The 20120-nt window shown below is 41.2% G+C and overlaps 1 protein-coding gene across 5 annotated transcripts in view; it reads left to right on the top strand.

Moving 5' to 3' along the window:
* Nucleotides 1-18713, top strand: part of AREL1 (apoptosis resistant E3 ubiquitin protein ligase 1) — a 41493-nt gene extending 22780 nt beyond the window's left edge. For all 5 annotated transcript variants that reach the window (XM_049897789.1, XM_049897785.1, XM_049897786.1 and 2 more), the window contains exons 6-20: nucleotides 4727-4896; nucleotides 5163-5343; nucleotides 5525-5772; nucleotides 7153-7230; nucleotides 8394-8535; nucleotides 8667-8788; nucleotides 9768-9843; nucleotides 10745-10854; nucleotides 11985-12164; nucleotides 12338-12463; nucleotides 12772-12901; nucleotides 12998-13056; nucleotides 15259-15348; nucleotides 15748-15923; nucleotides 16027-18713. In XM_049897789.1, the coding sequence (XP_049753746.1) occupies nucleotides 4727-4896; nucleotides 5163-5343; nucleotides 5525-5772; nucleotides 7153-7230; nucleotides 8394-8535; nucleotides 8667-8788; nucleotides 9768-9843; nucleotides 10745-10854; nucleotides 11985-12164; nucleotides 12338-12463; nucleotides 12772-12901; nucleotides 12998-13056; nucleotides 15259-15348; nucleotides 15748-15923; nucleotides 16027-16129 (1991 nt within the window). In that variant the 3' untranslated portion in view covers nucleotides 16130-18713. The remainder of the gene's footprint in view (nucleotides 1-4726; nucleotides 4897-5162; nucleotides 5344-5524; nucleotides 5773-7152; nucleotides 7231-8393; nucleotides 8536-8666; nucleotides 8789-9767; nucleotides 9844-10744; nucleotides 10855-11984; nucleotides 12165-12337; nucleotides 12464-12771; nucleotides 12902-12997; nucleotides 13057-15258; nucleotides 15349-15747; nucleotides 15924-16026) is intronic.
* Nucleotides 18714-20120: the final 1407 nt, after the last annotated feature.

Here is a 20120-nt window from a genome sequence, read left to right as displayed (position 1 = left end):
ACTTTGTGTATCCATTTGTCAGTGGATAGACATTTGGATTGTTTCAACTTTTGGCTATATGAATAATCCTGCTGTGAACATTAGTGTACAAGTTTTTGTGTGGACATACACTTTGATTTCTCCAGGAGTGGAATTGCTAGGCCATTAGCCTGGTAAATTCTTACGGGGTCACGGTGCCAGAATAGATGAGAGGTAAATTCTTCCAGTTTTTGAAACCTTTTCAAGTAAAAGCGCCTTGATTCTAACTCCACCTATGCTGCCAATGTATGTTTTACTTCTCACTGAAGAATGCGTGCCCAAGCTTTTGGTATCTAACAGTTGAGGCCTTTATCTCTACTTTTATTTCTTTCTCTTATGTCCTCTGTGCTGGGAAACAGATGCTTTAAAGTCTAAAAGCATAATGTCTGACTCCTGGTTCTGCAGCATATGTTTAGTGCCTTGTGATCCCATAGTCCCGGTGTGCCCTGCCTGGCTTTCTTTTGAGGGTGTCATTAGATACTGGCTAGTTTGATATCCACAGAAATGATAGGACCTTGGGTACCTTTTGGAGTCAAACCATAGTGAGAGAGGCCTTAAGGAGATCTGTGTATCTTTGCTTGACTGATCTGTTTTCTTTCTCTGTAATAGAGGTAGGCTCTGGATAAGGTGGCTCTGAAGCCATCTCCCCCTCCATATATCTCCTCCTTTGCTTACATCCCTTACTCAGAACTCCTTTCCACAAGATTTATCATCACCCCATCTCCTCGTCACCAGTGGAGAACAATTCATATCCTTATAACATGCATCAGCATTTTGTTTTAGAATTAAACTTTTTCTTTGAGATAATTGTAGAGTCACATGCAGTTGCCAGAAATAATAGAGAGATCCTATGTACCCCTTACCCAGTTTACCCTCATAGCAACATCTTACAAAACTATAAAACAATATTACAACCAGCATATAAACATTGATATAGCCAAGACACAGAATAGTTCCTTACCATAAGGACCCCTCCTGTTGCCTTTTTATAGCCACACCAATTTCTCCAGAGCCTACCCATTTCTTAACCCCTGGCAACCCACTAGTATGTTTTCAAGTTGTATAATTTTGTCATTTTAATAATATTATATAAACTGAGTGATATAATAAGTAACCTTTTGGCATTAGCTTTTTTTCACTCAGCATAATTCCCTGGAGATTCTCCAGGTTGTTGAATGTATCAACAGTTGCTCTTTATTGCTAAGTAGTCTTCTGTGGTTTGAATATGCCCTTCACCCATTGAAGGGCATCTGGGTTGGTTCCAGTTTTTGGTTATTACGAATAGATCTATTATAAACATTTGTGTGAACATAAGTTTTCATTTCTCTGAAATAAATGCCCAGGAGTACAGTTGCTGGGTCATATAGTAGCTGAGTGTTTAATATCTTAAGAAACTGCAAACTTTTCCAGAGTGGCTGTAGCATGTTGTGTTTTATGAGTAATCTAGTTCCTCTGCATCCTTGCCAACATTTGATATTGCCACTATTGTTTATATTTGCCATGCCGATAACTGTGTAGTGCTATGCTGTTGTAGTTTTTCTTTTTGTACTCTAGATGAAGGTTTACGGAACAACCTAGTTTCTCATTAGTATACATATTGTTTTGTGACATTGGCTACCAACGCTACAACATGTCAACACTCTCCCTTCTCTACCTTGGGTTCCCTATTACCAGCTTTCCTGCCCCTTCCTGCCTTCCAGTTGCTGCCTGTGAGCTGGTGTGCCCTTTTAGTCTCGTTTTGTTTTATGGGACTGTCTAATCTTTGGCTGAAGGGTTAACCTGAGGAGTGACTTCATTACTGAGCTAAAAGGGTGTCCGGGGCCATACTCTCAGGGTCCATCAGGCCAGTAAGTCTGGTCTTCTTTTTGTGAGTTAGAATTGTGTTCTACATTTTTCTCCAGCTCTGTCTGGGACCGTTTATTGTGATCCCTGTCCGAGCAGTTGGTGGTGGTAACTGGGCACCATCTAGTAGTGCTGGACTCAGTCTGGTGGAGGCTGTGGTAGTTGTGGTCCATTAGTCTGTTGGACTAATCTTTCCTTTGTGTCTTTGGTTTTCCCCTGCTCCAGATGGGCTGAGACCAGTGGAGTATCTTAGATGGCCACTCAGAAGCTTTTAAGACCCTATATGCTTCTGATGAAAGTAGGATGTAGAACGTTTTCTTTATAAACTATGCTATGCCAGTTGAGCTGGTTGTTCCTTGAGACCATGGTCCCCACAGCCCTTGGCCCAGTTATTTGGTCCTTCAGGGAGTTTGGATGTGTCTGTGGAGCTTCCATGACCTTGCCTTGGGCAAGCTGTGCTGGCTTCCCCAATATAGTGTTCTGTTTTACCCTTCACCAAAGTTACCACTTATCTATTGTCTTTTTAATGTTTTTCCAACTCCACCCCTCCCCTCCCTCATAACCATCAAAGATTGTTTCTTTTTGTGTGTAAACCTTTTCATGAGTTTTTATAGTAGTGGTCTCATACAATATTTGTCCTTTAGTGATTGACTTATTTCACTCAGCATAATCCCCTCCAGATTTATCCATTTTGTGAGATGCTTTGCAGATTCATCATCGTTCTTTATTGCTGTGTAGTACTCTTTTGTGTGTATGTACCATAGTTTATCCATTCATCTGTTGATGGGCACTTAGGTTGTTTCCATTTTTTTGCTGTTGTGAACAATGCTGCAGTAACCATGGGTCTCTTCATGTGACGGCTCTTATTTCTCTAGGATCTATTCCTAGGAGTGGGATTGCTGGATCATGTGGTGTTTCTGTTTCTAGCTTTTTAAGGAAGCGCCATATGGTTTTCCAAAATGGTTGTACAATTTTGCATTCCCACCAGCAGTATATAAGAATTCCAATCTCCTTCCAGCGCTCCAACATTTGTTATTTTCTGTGTTTTTGATTTGTGCCAGTAATGCCAGGGTGAGATGGCATCTCATTGTGGTTTTGATTTACATTTCTCTAATGGCTAGTGATTGCAAGCATTTCCTCATGTGTCTGTTAGCTGCTTGAATCTCATCTTTGGTGTCTGTTCATTTCCTTTGCCCATTTTTAATTGGATTATTTGTCTTTTTGTTGTAGAGGTATTGGATTTTCTTATAGATTTTAGAGATTAGACCTTTGTCAGATTTGTCATAGCCCAAAATTTTCCCCAGTCTGCAGGTTCTCTTTTTACTCTTTTGGTGAAGTCTTGATGAGCATAAGTGTTTAATTTTGAGAAGATCCTAGTTATCTAGCTTATCCTCTGGAGTTCCTGTTGTGGTTTTAATTTGCAAATATGGTCACCACGAGTCGGAATTGACTTGATGGCAACTTTCTTTTGTTGTTATTTTTAATGGTTAATGATGCTGAACATCTTTCCATAGGCCTATTTGCTATCTATGTATCCTCTTTGGTGAAATGTCTCTTCGTGTCTTTGCCCATTTTCTAATTGGATTGTTTGTTTTTTTACTGTTGAGTTTTGAGAGTTCTTTATGTATTTGTTGAATATGTGGTTTCCAAATATTTTCTCCCAGCTATAGTTTGTCTTTTTGTCCTCTTAATAGGGTCTTTCACAAAGCAAAAGTTATTAATTTTAATGAAGTCCAATTTATCGTTTCATGGATAATGCTTTTCGTATGAAGTCTAAGGACTCTTCATTTAGCCCCAGATTCTAAAGATTTTCTCCCTTTTCTTTAACCTAAAAGTTTTATGGTTTTACATTTCATATTTAATACTTGTTTCATTTTGAGTTAATTTGTGTGTAAGGTGTGAGACTTGGTTAATAATTTGTATATAAGATGTGAGACTTAGGTCAAGGTTCATTTTTTTGGCTATGGATGTCCAGTTGCTCTAGTAACGTTTGTTGAAAAGGCTGTCCTCCCTCCATTGAATTGCTTTGCACTTTTAAAAAATCAGGTGGGCATATTTGTGTGGGTATGAGTTGGAATTGACTCGACAGTAACTGATTAATTTCTTGGTCCTCTGTTCTGTTCCATTGATCTATATGTGGATCCCTCTGCCAATACTGCACAGTCTCAATTACTATTGCTATATAATAAGTCTTGAAATCAGGTAAACTGACTCTTTACACTTTATTCTTTTTCAAAATTGTCTTAACTGTCCTAGGTCCTTTGGCTTTCTATATAAATTTTAGATTAATCTTTTTTATGTCTACAAAAATATCTTCTTGGAATTTTGGTAAGAATTGTGTTAAACCTGTATATTAACTTGGGGAGAATTGACATCTTTACTATTTTGAGTGTTCCAGTACATAAACTTGGTACCTCTCCATTTGTTTAGATTTTTTTTTTTTCTTCTGTCTCTGTTTTGTAGTTTTTAACACACAAGCCTTGTACCTGTTTTGTTAGATTTACACCTTTTTTTTTTTTGAGTGATTGTTCAGCACTGATTTTTAAAACTTGCCTCACTCATACATTCACAGGAAGAGCCTAGAGCACTATAGACTATAAGTACTATAACTCTCAAGTTCTGTTTTCTTCAAGTCCTTTTCTCATTTTGTTTAGTGCTTGCAGTGGTTGGGCATTTGTAAAAATAAATCCTGAAGTCCATTTGAATTAATCTCTTTATTTCCTGTCTTTTTCGCTGCCTCTTAATAGTGTTGTTTATCCCTAAAAATTGGGACGGGATCCAGCTCTTAAGGACTAACTGATTGAGAGGGTCTTTGTATCCCAAAGAGCACCTTTCTAAACATTAGATTTTATTGTTTTAATTCCAGGAATGGTGGTTCCTTCCAAGACCAAAATTGTGTGCCATTTTTCTACTCTTGTGTTGACTTGTGGGCAGCCACACACCCTTCAAATAGTGCCCCGAGATGAGTATGACAACCCTACCAACAATTCCATGTCCTTGAGAGATGAGCACAATTACAGTTTGTCCATTCGTGAGGTAAGCAGCCAACCTTCTTTTTCTGTGTGCTCGGGAGAGTAGGGCTCCTTTCCCCCTCATTCTCACCCTTTCCAATTCACTCTCCTCTCTCCTCCCCTCTGCCTGACTTCTGGGCTGCAGTTTCTTTATTTGGCAATACCTGTCTCATTGGTAGTCATGAGACACTGTATTAAATCATAGATAATGAAGTTCTCTGTACAGAGGAAATTGCCTTGCAAATTGGGAAAATTATATATGTTAAGTGATGTTCTATTTTCTTTCTATAGCTTGGTCCTCCAGAAGAAGAAAGTGCTGGTGTCTCATTTGAGAATTCAGTAACATGCAACAGGCAGACTTGCCAAGTGTTCTTGCGACTCACCTTGCATTCTCGTGGGTGCTTCCATGCCTGCATCTCATACCAAAAGCAACCAATCAATAATGGCGAATTTGACATTATTGTCCTAAGTGGTGAGTTGAAAGAAAAGCTGCGATATGGTCTTATTGCTGAAAAATTTGTTCTTTGCGTGTCTGCCTTCTTCTGACCAGCTTCACATATTTGAGACAAACTTGGCTTAGAGTCCTGTACGTAAGGGGCTAGTGATAGGTAATCTTTTTCTCCCCTGACTCCTTATTCCTTGTTACCCTTCAGAGAGTGAAAAGAATATTGTCGAGCGTAATGTATCCACCTCAGGGGTGAGCATTTACTTTGAGGCTTATCTTTATAATGCCACCAACTGTACCAGCACACCGTGGCACCTTCCACCCATGCACACGAGTTCTTCCCAGCGCCGGCCTTCCACTGCTGTCGAGGAGGAAGATGAGGATTCCCCCTCTGAGTGCTACACCCCCGAGAAGGTGAAGAAACCAAAGAAGGTGTACTGCTACGTGTCGCCAAAGGTTGGAATCCCCATTCTTGCTTCAAAATCCCCCTGCCTGAGCCTGCATATACTTGGTATTTGGTAACAGAAATCACGAGATAGTAGTCCGAGAATCAGGGCAAGATCACTGACTTGTAGGAGTTCTAGGACACTAAGAGTGGCTGCTTAAAGTTGAGCAGAGGATTGTGCCACCTTTTCTGTTGCAAATGTTTGGTTTGGACGAGACCGAATCTTTGTTGAGAGATTCTGCTGGAGCACCTGTGGCATTGTGCCCTTTGGTTGCTTCTGGGAAGATTTTTCAAGGCATGGCTCTTAGAATTTTAAAGAAAGATGCTTTTAACAATTCAAAATTACTCAGCATAAAAATCACTGTTGGCCCGTTGTGCTATACTGAGACAATCTGATCTTTCATTCTGTGATTTGCGCATCTACAGTGAAAGGATGGTACTATCAGGCTAGAGGATTAGAACAGAGACATTTTGGCAGAGACAGGAAGGTGAACTGGCCCCTGAGCTAAGAGGCACTTTGTGTTAGGGATTTTCTTTTTAATGTTTTTATTTTGCTTATTCAGTCAGCCCTCATAAAAACAAGACTCTGTTAAAACATCCCAGTACATCCTTTTAATCCTATAACCAAAATTAAGTTCTTATTCTGTTAGACTTCAGAACACTTTGCTATGTACCATTCATTATTTTAAAATCTAGCCTTAATTTGGGCTGGGGTGGGGTGTGGTAATGGGTGGGCTATAGACAAAACAAGATTGACCATGAATTGATAATTGTCGAAGCTGGGGATAGGCTCATTATACTGTTGTTTTTAGTATGTGTTTGAAATTTTCAAAAAATGACTGCATTTTTTTTCCTTTTGTAAATGGTGTAAAGAGACCTCTCTTTATTCTTATGTAGGAATGTTTATGAACTTTTTGGGGGGTGAATACCTCCGTGTCCTCTCCCTGTGCCACACACACATACAAATCCTTGGTAGCATTCAGTTAGGGGCAAAGCAGTGGGTATGGGCCTCTGGTGTTTCCTGTCCATTGACTTGGAGGAAGTCTCTCTGAGCAGCACCTGGCTGAACAGAAGTAGATTTGATTGTTTTCAGATGAAATCTTCTCTACTCATAAAGTGAAAACCTGATCTCACATATTTGGAAATTTTAGTAAGACTTGAATATGGAGATTATGAAATATCTTCACGTGAAATGGAATTGTCAGAATGTTTTTAACACGCCTATTTTAAGATAGAGTTGATGTATTTATTTGGTTTTGTACTGACTAAATTATCCTCGTGTCCATCGGGAAAAGTCATTAACATGACAAATGTAGATAAGGGCTCTGATATTTGAACTGTAGTTTTTACCCAAATAGAGCCTTTTTATTTTCTGTATGTTGGCCCTCCAGCAATTCTCTGTGAAGGAGTTCTACCTGAAAATCATTCCCTGGCGCCTTTACACCTTCCGAGTGTGTCCAGGAACAAAAGTAAGTTGAACTTTATTTACATCTGGTTCATGCTGAACAGGTATGGAACTTCTCAGCCTCTTCTTTCTTCCTAGAGGGGCTTTTGGTGTTTCTGGATTTTCTCACTGTGCACACAGGATTCGTTGCAAAAAGAAAGACAGGGTCATTATCTGCTTACTAAGTGGCATGAAAAATATGGAAATTCTAGAAGAATACAGAAACAAGAATTAGCAGCAACTCAAGATACTACAACGGTTACCTTTTGCCCCTAAGACTATATATATGTGTGTGTGTATATATGTGTGTGTATGTGTATGTACATATATATATATGTTGTTGGAGAGGGTGTTGTAACTCTAGCCTGAGCTTGGTCTCCCACTGTGCTGAGGCAAACTGTTTTAGAGTCAGCATTTGCATGCATTTATTTTAACAAAGACATTTTTTAAACTTTTCTGGGTTTTTGGCATCTAAACTTTTGCCCAAGGCTTGCGTGTGTCTGTAAAAAACAAAATTTTCACAATATTAAATTTGTGTGTTAACTCATAACTTTATTTTACAGGTCATGAACCAGGAATGTCTGGTCTGAAAGTCAGATCAGGGTTTTGAAGTGCAGTATAGGCAGAGAAACTTTTGTAACGACAGACAGTCCTGACTGGCCAGTTTAGGTTTCCTCTTCCAGGAGAGTCAATCTATTAACTTAGATTTTGGCTCCTGGAAAGCTGGGAGTTTGTATGGAATGGAAACTTATGTTTTGGTTTGCTTCTGTGGGGCTCATCACAATTGTCTCCATTTTGGGACTGGTTTGGTGAGGTTATGCGTTGTTATTTTATAAAAATGACTTTCCTCCAATCAGTTTGCCCAGCCTCTTCAGGCAGCAATTTTTTGCTGTTTTATATCCCCTTAATACTTTCATTCTTCTTATATTTTATGTCGGAAGGTCTATAGTGTTGCCTCTGATCCTTATTAAACACAGTCTCTGCCACCCAAATGATTTAAAATAACATTTATTTGAATCATGGAGCACTGAGGTAAAAAACAAGAGAATGTACTCCTGGTAGATACAGGCTTGGAGAAAACAGGCTGAACTTGTTTTTCTTGGTTGATACAGAAGGGTAGGATTGTGGAGGGCTTTTGCCGGCTTTGAGGGTTTTGTAGATTCTTTTTTTTTTTTATTTCTTTGCTAGTTTTCGTACCTTGGCCCTGACCCTGTCCATAAGCTCCTCACACTGGTGGTGGATGATGGCATCCAACCTCCCGTGGAGCTCAGCTGTAAGGAGAGGAACATTCTAGCAGCCACTTTCATCCGCTCCCTCCATAAGAACATAGGTAAGCTTGGTCAGGGACTGTGATGTGGAAGGCTGCAGTCCCAGCTGTTCCTGGTGCACGAGGTATAGAGGTGGGACCCACTGATGTCTTATCATAAGGCTGTAACCATGGTGGCTCTTCCTGTTCCTCAGGAGGCTCTGAGACCTTCCAGGACAAGGTGAACTTTTTCCAGAGAGAGCTTCGGCAGGCACATATGAAAAGACCACATTCCAAAGTCACCCTGAAGGTCTGCAGACAAACCTTGTTGGAATCGGTGGGTAAAGTTCATCTTCGTCAGCAGTTGCCAAAGTTTTCCAACTGAGAATCTCTTTAGTATTTGAATATATTCTGCAGGTTATCTTTTTTTACAACCTAAAATTCTCTCTTCAAATATACCTGTAAAAGACTATTCCTTTGTTTGTGTGATATATTCAGCCTGGAGCAGATCTGGTAGAGGTATATTACTGAGGGGAAAGACTAGTTGACACAGTGGCTTTAAAAATCTGCACTAAAGCCTGGTTCCTGAGAAATCTCATGGAACGCCGAAGTAGGGCAGGTGCAAGTAGTTGTTACAGAAGAAAATTCTTGTTATTGAATCCCTGGGATAGAAGGACTGTTGTTGAGTTAAAAAAGGAAGTGATTTTTGTTGTCACTCTGGTCTGATGGAAGAGGAACACCTGATGTGTGTCTGTCTCCACCAGACAGACACTGGCACAGGTCATACATTCCCTGAGAATGAGAAGGCCTGGTCCCTGTCCAGAAAGGGTTTGTGATGTTTGGCTCTGGTAGGTGTGCCTGGAAACCCCTTTCCTCAGCCACATTCTCCATGTGGCATGACTCCCTGTCTGAACCTAGCCTTGTGGATAAAGATGTCTAGTGGATGAACTATACTTTACTGAAAACCAGGGCTCTTGGTTTTCTTGATAACAGCTTACAATTTTTACTTCTTTGTGCAGGAATTGTCTCATTATTAAAATGGGGATTGTAAAAAAAAAAAACTTGAACTTTACAAAAAACAGCTGTCAACTTTAAAGCAATGGTATAATTATTTTTTTTAAAACCTTTTCTTCTGGAGATAAGTGCATTATAAATCTAAAATGGTATTATTCAGGCTTATTTCTGATTAATATGTCTAGTTTGAGTACCAATGGCTAGTTAAATGGACAACAGCAATGCTCTTGTGTTTTTGTCTTTAACACCCAAGGGATGCCAGCCAGTGTTCTGACAGTTTCCTTCTTTTCACTGCTTTCCAGTCTCTGAAAGCCACTCGGAATTTCTCCATCTCAGATTGGAGCAAGAACTTTGAAGTGGTTTTCCAAGATGAAGAAGGTCAGCTTTGAAATTTCATGTTCAGCTTTTTTAACTCTCTTCCCCATTTTCACCCTCTCTCTAACCCCCTCTCCCTTAGAAAATAAAACAAAACTGCCTTTTTCCAAGGGAAAAAGAAACCACGAGTCAAGAAAAACAGGGTAACTTGTACCAGCCAGATGGCGTGGTGGAGCTTGTAGCGTACAGACACACACGGACTGAGAGGGAGAGCTCAGAGAGTTCTGACCAAAAGGGCAAAGTAAGCCATGGAGAGCCAAGAGAAGTGTCCATTTCCTGGGGTCTCTCTTCTCGCAGGTTTCCACACTGGGGTGGTGGGGGGAATAGCTTAGTGATCAGAATACCTTTAATCCTACAGAAAGGGGTAAGGCTTCAAAAAAGCCGACGTTTTAACCCCTGAATCTGTTGCCCTGAGAAAATTTTTGAGCCTTTTTACTGAAACGATATCCCCTGAAGTTATTTTCAAACTAAAGAGTTTAGCTGAATTAGTAAAGAAAGTTCACCTTGAGCATTGCGCTCTTTTGAAGAATTATCTATAACACGTCAAATTGACAACAGTAACTCTAAAGCATAGATTAGTAGTTTATGGGGCAGTGAGTTTAAGTTAATGGCGGTGAAGCAATATGGGGAGAGAGAGTGAGAATGATGATACAACATGAAGAATGTAACCAATGTCATTGAACTGTACATGTAGAAATTGTTGACTGGGGTGTATGATTTACTGTGTATACTTTCACCAAAAATAAATATGAAAAAGAAGTCCACATTTTAGGTGAATTGGGATGGGGAAACAGTAAGGTGGTGGGTTGGAGGGAATTTGGAGAGTATAAAATGATGAATAAAAGAACAAAAATGATAAGGAGAGGTAGGCCAGAATCAGTTCTGTCTTTATTATGCTTCTCAGCTCTGGACTGGGGAGGGCCTCGCCGGGAATGGTTCGAGCTGATCTGCAAGGCGCTATTTGATACCACCAATCAGCTCTTCACTCGATTCAGTGACAACAACCAAGCATTAGTAAGTCTGTGACATTCCTGCAGGTGGGTGGAAAACAGGGATTATGTTACAATGGATGGAATAACAAGAGTTTAAAGTTACAACACTGTCTTGGGAGCCTGACAAACCTGTGTTGTGTTCTTAATTTTGATACTTAGAATGTGACCTTATCAGGTTGCTTCCCTTCTCTTTGCCTTTATTATTTCATCTGTAAAGTAAGAGAAAATACAGGCAGATATTATTTGGCTGAAAAATATTATAATGCAATGGATAGTCTACTAATTAATATTATGTTGTTGTTAGGTGCCGTCGAGTCACTTCTGTTTCATAGTGACCCTGTGTACAATAGAATGAAACATTGCCTGGGCCATCCTCATAATCACTGTTATGCTTGAGCCCATTGTTGCAGCCACTGTGTCAATCCATCTGATTGAATGTCTTCCTCTTTTTCACTGACCTTCTGCTTTAGCAGGCATGGTGTCCTTCTCTAGGGACTAGTTCCTCCTGATAAAATATCCAAAGTATGTGAGATGAAGTCTTGCCATCCTTGCTTCTAAGGAGCATTCTGGCTGTATTTCTTCCAAGACAGATTTGTAATTCTTTTGGCAGTCCATGGTGTATTCGGTATTCTTCGCCAACTTCACATCAGTTCTTCTTCGGTTTTCCTTATTCATTGTCCAGCTATTAATATTATAATATAATACTAATAATTATTATTACTATGCCACATTCTGAAAACATACTAGAAACAATTGTTTTCAGTTCTAGGTCTTTGAATAAGCAGAGGTATCAGGAGTATAGAAGTAGGCCTTGGCTGAGAGAAGCTCTGGTTTAGAGAAAAGGCATTGAATCATCCACTGATAAACATTCACACTTGGCCAGGGAACACAAATAAGTGTTCAGCTCAAAAAACTTAATGTAAGATTCTTCAACTTAACATAAGTCCGTCTTTGCCCTTTATTCTCCAATCACTTTGAATTACTAAATGGTGGTTTTTTTGGGTACCAAAAGATTGATGCCACTTGGATGGACTTTTTGACCCTGACACTGAAGTTCTTGCTCCTTTAGAATGGGACTGGGAAAGAAGGGTCTCTCCAGGATTAGGTGTGAAGAAAAATGGCCCAGAGCCATTCAGTTTCTTTCTTTGGCAGGTGCACCCCAACCCTAACCGCCCTGCTCATTTGCGGCTGAAGATGTATGAATTTGCAGGGCGGCTGGTGGGCAAGTGCCTCTATGAGTCCTCTCTAGGTGGAGCCTACAAGCAGTTGGTCCGAGCTCGCTTCACCCGATCTTTCCTGGCTCAAATCATAGGACTACGTATGCATTATAAGGTAATGTCTTAGGTGTGTGTGTTTTCTAGTAAGGCCTCTGTCATTTATGCTGAAATCTCTATCTTGAGCTTATTATTCCTAAGGTTGAAGGAGTAACGGGTTCCAAGCAATTACAAATTTCACTTCTGGGCAAGAGTATTTATGTTCTGTTCTGTGTCTTTTGATCTCCTCAGTACTTTGAAACAGATGATCCAGAATTCTACAAATCTAAAGTTTGTTTTATTCTCAACAATGACATGAGTGAGATGGAGCTGGTCTTTGCAGAGGAGAAATATAACAAATCAGGTCAACTGGATAAGGTGAGAAAGAGGACCAAAGTCTATGGATCCCATATCCCCAGTGTCCTCAAGGGCAGCTCTGTCTAATAGAACTTCCTGTAGTGGTGGAAATGTTCTATGTTTGTGCTGTCTATTGAACACCTGAAATGTGGCTTGTGTCACCAAACAACTGCATTTTTTTTTTCATTTTATTTAATTTTAATTAATTTAACATGAAATAACCATACATGGCTAGTTAATGCTATGGTTATTGAACATATTGGGCAAATAAATCATTTTGAAAACTCCTATCCACAGCCTCTCTCTCTGTCTTTTGCCTCCTACTTCAGGTTGTAGAACTCATGACAGGTGGAGCTCAAATCCCAGTGACCAATGCAAATAAAATCTTCTATTTAAACTTGCTGGCTCAGTATCGGCTGGCCAGTCAAGTGAAAGAGGAGGTGGAACATTTTCTAAAAGGTGGGGTCGTGTCTACTCTTGGCCTCAATATTAAAATACCTGTATCCATGGTGTGGATATGGCAGATATGGCTTTAACTTGGCTACTTTGTTTTAGGTCTGAATGAATTGGTCCCGGAAAACCTTTTGGCTATTTTTGATGAGAATGAGCTTGAGGTATGTTCTTACAGTTGCAAACTCCCGTTCTTGACTCAGTGTTTTCATGTGCTCATAAGGAACCAGCTTGTTGTATCTTCTATTCTGAGATGTGGTAGGAGAGCGCTGTATGCAAAAGTTGGTTTCACTCTTGTCACCCTTCCATTCATTGACTCTTTCTTCAGCTTTTTGAAGATGAAAAACCAGCACATAACTTTTTATGAATAGTTTATTTGGAACATGAATTTGTAAAATAAATTATGTAATACTAATTACTATTTGTAAAAACTAATAGTAATATTCATTTATTCATCAAATATTATTGGTACTGGTTGAGTAGTAAAGAATTTTGGTATTATATACAGTCTTCATAAAATCTTGATGACGTTTGAAGTTGATTTAAGGGAATGATAGAGCTTATTTGTTCAGGAAATATTTATTAAGGGAAAACCTGGTGGTGTAGTGGTTAAGAGCTATGGATGCTAACTAAAAGGTCGGCAGTTCAAATCTACCAGGCGCTCCTTGGAAACCCTATGGGGCAGTTCTACTCTGTCCTTTAGGGTCGCTATGAGTCAGAATCGACTCGATGGCAGCAGGTTTGGTTTTTTAGGTTTGTATGCTGTATATGTTTGAGACACGAGGGGGCCGTAGCAGTGACTGAGACAGAGTCCCTGCCCTCATGGAGCTACTTTCTGGTATAGCAGAGAAACCAAAAGGTGTGGTCAGATTTGAAAGTTTTGAACCACAACATTATATAGTTAATATATTCTTATTTCAGATCCTATAAGAAGCAAAAAATGGCTGTAACTTGGTAAATAAACCAAAAAACCCAAACCTGTTGCTCTCGAGTCAATTCCAACTCATAGTGACTCTTTAGGACAGAGTAGAACTGCTCCATGGGGTTTCCAAAAAGTGGCTGGTAGATTTGAACTGTAGACCTTTAGTTAGCAGCCAGCCTCTAACAATGTGTTCGATGCCATCCTATAATGGGCAGATACGGTATTATGTGTGTGCAAAAAAAAAAATCAGTGTGTCTTTGCTTGCTGTTCATAGATGATACACACAATGCAAGTGATTAGTTTTAACTTCCCATAGCTTTTACGAGGGGTGAGTTTGTGCAAACTGTTGCTTGTGGGGAGGTGCTTCTTTAAAAAAAGGAAAAAAAAGTTCCTTGTGGTCTTGCACACTTTTTATTCTAATTCACAGAACTGGCTTAGAGACAAGAATCAATGTCTTACACAATTTTCATCAAATGTTGTACCTTCTACTATGAAATCCAAACTGTCCAGACCTCAACCTTTGTAAAGCTGAAGAATAGCTACCGGTGTGTGTTATTTTTTCATGCAACAAAGCATTTGTAATAGTTTTTAAAAGTGAGTAGAAAGGAGGGACACAGTGTCTTACAGTTGTTCCACGTCCAGCTCATATTTACTCATGAGCTTAACAAGCTCTTTTTGAAGGAGCCAAAGCTCCTTAGGCTTAATTTGGGCTCTTCTTGTCTCTGATTAGGGTGTGTCATTCTTTATAGCTATTGGATGAGTACTCACAGTCTAAGTAGCATGCTGTGTCCTGAACCAAACTAGGAGATTAATATGATCCTTAGGGCTCTAATGTCATTAATGTTCTCATTTTGGGGATGAAGTAGAGGCAGGGCTAAAGGAAAGGTAGTAAATGTTCAATCCAGAAAAGAAGAATGGATCCAGGGAACAAGGAAAGGCCACCTGGCAAGTTCATCAGTAGGGCTGGGGTCTTTCCCAGTGGGAAAGGGCCTATCTGTCTGTTCTCCCTGGTATTCTCAGGCTTAGTCCAGAGCAGACTAGCAGGAAACACTTGGCTTCTTTTTTGTCCTTTGTTTCAATTAAAAATCATCCACAATAGCAGTTCTTAATCAGGGGTGCTCATCAGAAACACCTGGAAAACTTCTTCAAAATACATGCACATACTCCACTTCTAGAGATTTTGATTGAGTAGGTCTAAGTAGGGTCTGGGTACTTATATAGTTTTCAGAAGTTCTGTACGTTTCCTCCCACGTTGGGTAGGAACCACTGGCCTGTTACAATTGACTTCCTTAATGTATTATTCTTGTGTTACGACCTCACCTTATATCTTTTTCTTGACATTTTTTTTGTTCCACATTTTGCATGCCAACATTGGTAATTTTGACCTTATGTTGGGTCTTTGTCCCTCTGACTGTCCTAGTAACACCTGACTGCCTTTCTCCAGCTGCTGATGTGTGGGACTGGAGACATCAGTGTGTCTGACTTCAGAGCCCATGCAGTGGTGGTTGGTGGTTCATGGCATTTCAGAGAGAAGGTAAGTGAGCCAGACTTCTTTCAGTTGGCTTTGTGTACTGTGTTTTAAAAACAAAAGTTTCAAAAGAAAAATGTAGAGGAGTCAGAGAAGTGGACATGTTGGCTGGAAAAAATGATATAAAGACAGGTGGTTGGTTATGCAGGCAGAATGGAGCCCTGGTCCCTAAGGGTTGCCATACCAACTGCAGCAGGAGCAGTAAGCTGGAAATGCAAAAAAGTAGAACCAAGCAATCAGCAAGTACCTTTCTGACGGAGCAACAATCTGAACTCCTGAAGAGGTTGTCAGCTCTAACCATTCCTACCTATGTCCTCAGAGCTGCCACTGGGGCACACCCCCACTAAGGGCTGAGATTCTAGGCTGCATACTGTATATGATCCCAGCCTGTGTTCTCCCTGCCAGGTCATGAGGTGGTTTTGGACTGTGGTTTCCAGTTTGACCCAGGAGGAGCTGGCTCGGCTGCTTCAGTTCACAACAGGTTCCTCTCAGCTACCACCTGGAGGCTTCGCTGCCCTCTGCCCCTCATTCCAGATTATTGCGGCTCCAACCCATAGCACGCTACCTACTGCACACACGTGGTAGGTAGCTGACGGTTCAGTGCATGCCCTTGGGGATTATTTTTCCAGCCCTTGCCAGTGTTCTGGTGGTAGCAGTTAATCACGTCTCTCCTTGCCCTTCCAGTTTTAACCAGCTGTGCCTCCCTACATATGACTCGTATGAAGAGGTGCACAGGATGCTGCAGCTAGCCATCAGCGAGGGCTGTGAGGGCTTTGGCATGCTCTGATCACTGTCCTGTCATCCACTCAGCTCCTGCATGGGCGCATGTTACAGACACCGTAACCTCTGGCCCTAACACTCATGTGACCATCAACCAGAAAATGCCGCATGTTCCCTGTGTCTGGAGTATTTTGTCTTCAACAAGCCTGTCTTTACCTCAGTCCCTTCTTGCCCATATCCACCACAGGCCACTTCGGCATGGTACGTAATCTGGGCTCTAAGTTCATTCCCAAGAAGAGGACCGTGCTGCTGTAATTTAATTTGGTTCTTTGAAGATCTTAGTTGGTGGAGCTGCCTCAGTAGCTGAGGGAGATTGCACAAAGGGCTGAGCTCTGTTGGAAATTTGGTGTGCAGAAAGTCTGAAGTCCACATTTGCTCCAACTCCTGCTGCTAATACTCCTTGGAGGTACATTGTTTGGCCCTCAGTGCTGACCTGACTGGTACCCAAGTCCTTCTCTGTAAGGAGGGCATTTGTCTCTTCTCATCAGGAGCCAGGAGAAGCACAGAGAGGAAATGGCCCACGTGTGCAATTTTTAGTTTCATTCCTTTGCACAGTGGCGGGTACAGGACTACCTATAATGGGGACCGATAGCTCAAAAGGATTTTTTTTTTTTTTTATGGTATCAAAACTGGAAAAGGAGCTTTCCCACAGGCATTTCTGGAAATGATTAGTAATCCACAAAGAAGAACTCTCCAAGCTTTTTCTTGAATTTGAACCAGGTGAGAAAAGCAGACAGAAGATCTAAGAATGTGAGCTATAGCTGGACTGTAGCCTCCATTGCTGAACATGATCCTCCTGTAGGGTTATGGGGCATGCCTAGGCACATACCTGGCTTGAAGACTACTGATGATTTTCCTGCGTTTGTTCCTTACACTGAGGTGTGGCTGGGCCTGGCCACTTCCCTCCCGAGTTACACAGTCTGCTAAGAGCTAGGAATTCTTCTCTGACATGACTTCTGAGGGTCCCACCAGGTCTCTCTTCTAGATTTCTACTGAAGAAAATTTTGTAGCAAAGGAATGAGACAGAATAGCATGCCAGGGATCCCTGATTCTCTTTTTGCTTGGTGTTCTCTGGCAGCACTGAGGCAAGGAAAGAGGGACCAGGAGTTAAAGTGCTTGTCACGGTTCCTTTCCCTTGGGGTCAAGACACTGGGAGCAGACACAGAGCTGTGTCACGCACTAAACACATAGCTGTCCCAGTGACTTCACTCCCTCAGGTACCTGAAAGGGGAACTGAGGAGGGAGGAAGATATATTAGGTTCACAGTAGGGTGATGATTGAAGAGAATCTGCAGCCGTCTCTTGGAAGATGACAACATCCTTTTTCACTACAAGTTGGATGAAAATTGTTTCAGGATCCAAAATCTCATTGACTCCCCAAATTTCTGTTTTTAAGAAGGCTTTGCTGCAAGTTACAATTTCCAGTGGAGCATTCACTCTGAGAATATTACAAGCCATCTTTATTGCCAAAACCCAGCAAGTACACAGAGTCCTGAGACGAGGCAGGACTTGTGGCAATGCCTTGGCCTCCTGGAAGCATGTCTGAGCCCTCCCTCCCCCGCTCCCCCCCCCCGCCCACGCTGGGCGGAGATCCGAGTAACAAGCCCTCCGAAGCTGCTGTGGTTCCTGCCTGACTCTCTCCTTTGCAGTTGTCATTTTGCCCTTTCTTGGCGTGGGTGCTGACCTCCCTCATCCTTGGGGTCCAGGATCCAGCACCAGGGCTGGATCTACACCCCAGGATCCTCCATGCCACATGGTCACTGCTCTCCTCAGGGACCAGGACAAGGTGCTGCTGTTTGCCCCAGTTTTTTCCCATGGGATATGCACAGGCAAGTTCAGTCGTCACTACCATGATGCTGCCCCTCGGGCCCATGTAGGGATTTCCAGGTTGGGGCACGTGGGCTGGTTCTGCTGTCTCTGGCAGTTGTTGCACTTCTGGATCCTGCATTCACCACTCCCGCAGCCTTCAAGAGACTGAAGCCGGAGATCAAGTTGACTTTCTTGGCCAGATCTGTCATTTTTAGCTCTGGTCATAGCTCTTTTTCAGAGAACCCTGGTCACCATTGCATCCCAACTGGGCCAGTGTCATCCCTGTGGTGGTCCTTCAGCACCAGAGTCTTTGTTTAACAGAACCCTTTGGTATATTGTGGTTTTCTATTCTTCCAGTTTACTCCCTTTCTTCTAACTTTATTCAAAAGAATCTTTGTTCTTTTTGGCCTCTCCTTTTATCTTTTTTTTTTTTTTCCTAATTCTGCTTTGTTACTAGCCAGTGTAAGGAAAAGAGAGAAGGGAGAGCGTCTATTATTTCTTGAGCAGTTTTCAATTCACGTTTTTTATTTTGGTCAGTTCTCTGATTTATTCCCTTCTGCCCCGGTACTTGGGGCCAGCTAACCTCCTGGCCTTTTAGCTTCTTTGAAGGAGACCAGGCACCAAGTGATCACCAAGGAGAATGTCGGCGTGCTTCAGAAACTTTGGCAGAGAACAAGCCCTGCTGCAAATTCATCAGGCCAAACGACAGGCCAGACAGTCGCAGCTGATGATGTAAATATTTTGTACAGTAAATAAATAAATGTTTAAAAGAAGGACTAAGGAGCAAGTGGCTGCTTTAAGTGGAGATTCAGGGCTTTGAAGGTGGGGGAAGGAAAAGGGTTAGAAATCTTCTTGTATTTCTCCAGTAATCCTTTAGGAAGGGCTTGGGACAGAATGTACCCCAGGAGCCCAACTTATCCCAGGCCTTCTTGCCCTTTCATGGCTCCCTAATTGCTGTCCAAGGTCCACACAGGCCTATGGTGCTCATTCTCACAGACCGCCATCAGAGTGGGACAAGTGCTTATGCTCAGGCCCTGAAGAAGACACCAGATGGCAAGAGCAGAGGATGTCTCACCAATCTTTAAATACTAATTTTTGTTTGTTTTTACTACATTAGAAATTCAGTATAGAAAAGTTGAAAATAAAATACAAGGGAAATAAGTCATTTGCCACCAGATAACCACTGTTAACATTTTGATGTGTATCCTTATGATCTTCATATAATCATATTTCCAGTGTCCTCCCACCTCCCACAAGTGCTTTGGACATGGCAAACAAAAACAGTGCTCCTAAAAAGTGTGTGAGTGACACGTGGTATCAGTTCTTTTCCCACCAATGGTAAGTTTGGCAGAGAAAAAACCAGACCTCCAGTTCAGACCTAGAAGGAAAAGCACTGGGGAGCCTGGCTTTCTTGGGGACATAATCATGGTGTTTTTTATACATTGGTTCTCAATCTGGAAGATCAAAATCCCCAGGGGAGTTTTTTAAAAAAATAACAGATTCTTGGGTCCCACGCCAGACCTAGTGAATTGGAATCTTAGCTTGAAAACTACTCTTTTCAGAGAGTACTCATTCTACTCTCACCTTACCAAGCTCCTGAGTAGGAAGAAATGTCTTCAGGAAAAAAAAACAAAAAAAAACTTTATTCTTCTAACTTTTCATTTTTAGTTATTTACAGTTCTATATTTTTTTCACTCACTGCTGTTGTGGTTTGTGTTCAGTGGGTTACTGAAAACGTTAACCATTGAGTGGTTTCAGCCCATCAGGAAGTCGTAAGACATGAGAGGTTGGTAGAATTGTTCTTGAATTAACACAATTTAAATACTAGCTTCAGCCTGTCTGAGTCATTGCAGATAGAGGCAGCAACACTTCTCTTAGAATCACAATGGAGGCTCTCCAGCCAGTGACTTGAGCCAGAGGGCTCCTTGCCTCTACATTGGTTGCCCTTTAGGACCTTCAAGCATAACAGAGCAGCTTCAGGCATCCTGTAGCATTTTATTTAAAAAGGAATAAATCCTTTTTTCCTTTTATTTAGAGGTATGATGTAATACAAAAATTACACAAATATGTACAGTATAATAAATAATAATGAAGAAATGCACATGTAGCCATAAAATAAACATTGCAGCACTGCCAAGCAGTTCATTGCACCCCTTTAGAAGTAACTATTATCCTGATTTTTATGATAAT

This window comes from Elephas maximus, chromosome 10, assembly GCF_024166365.1.
Source record: "Elephas maximus indicus isolate mEleMax1 chromosome 10, mEleMax1 primary haplotype, whole genome shotgun sequence".
NCBI classification, from domain to species: Eukaryota; Metazoa; Chordata; class Mammalia; order Proboscidea; family Elephantidae; genus Elephas; species Elephas maximus.
The sequence above is the reverse complement of the archived record's forward strand: the minus strand, read 5'-3'. Positions and strand labels throughout refer to the sequence as shown.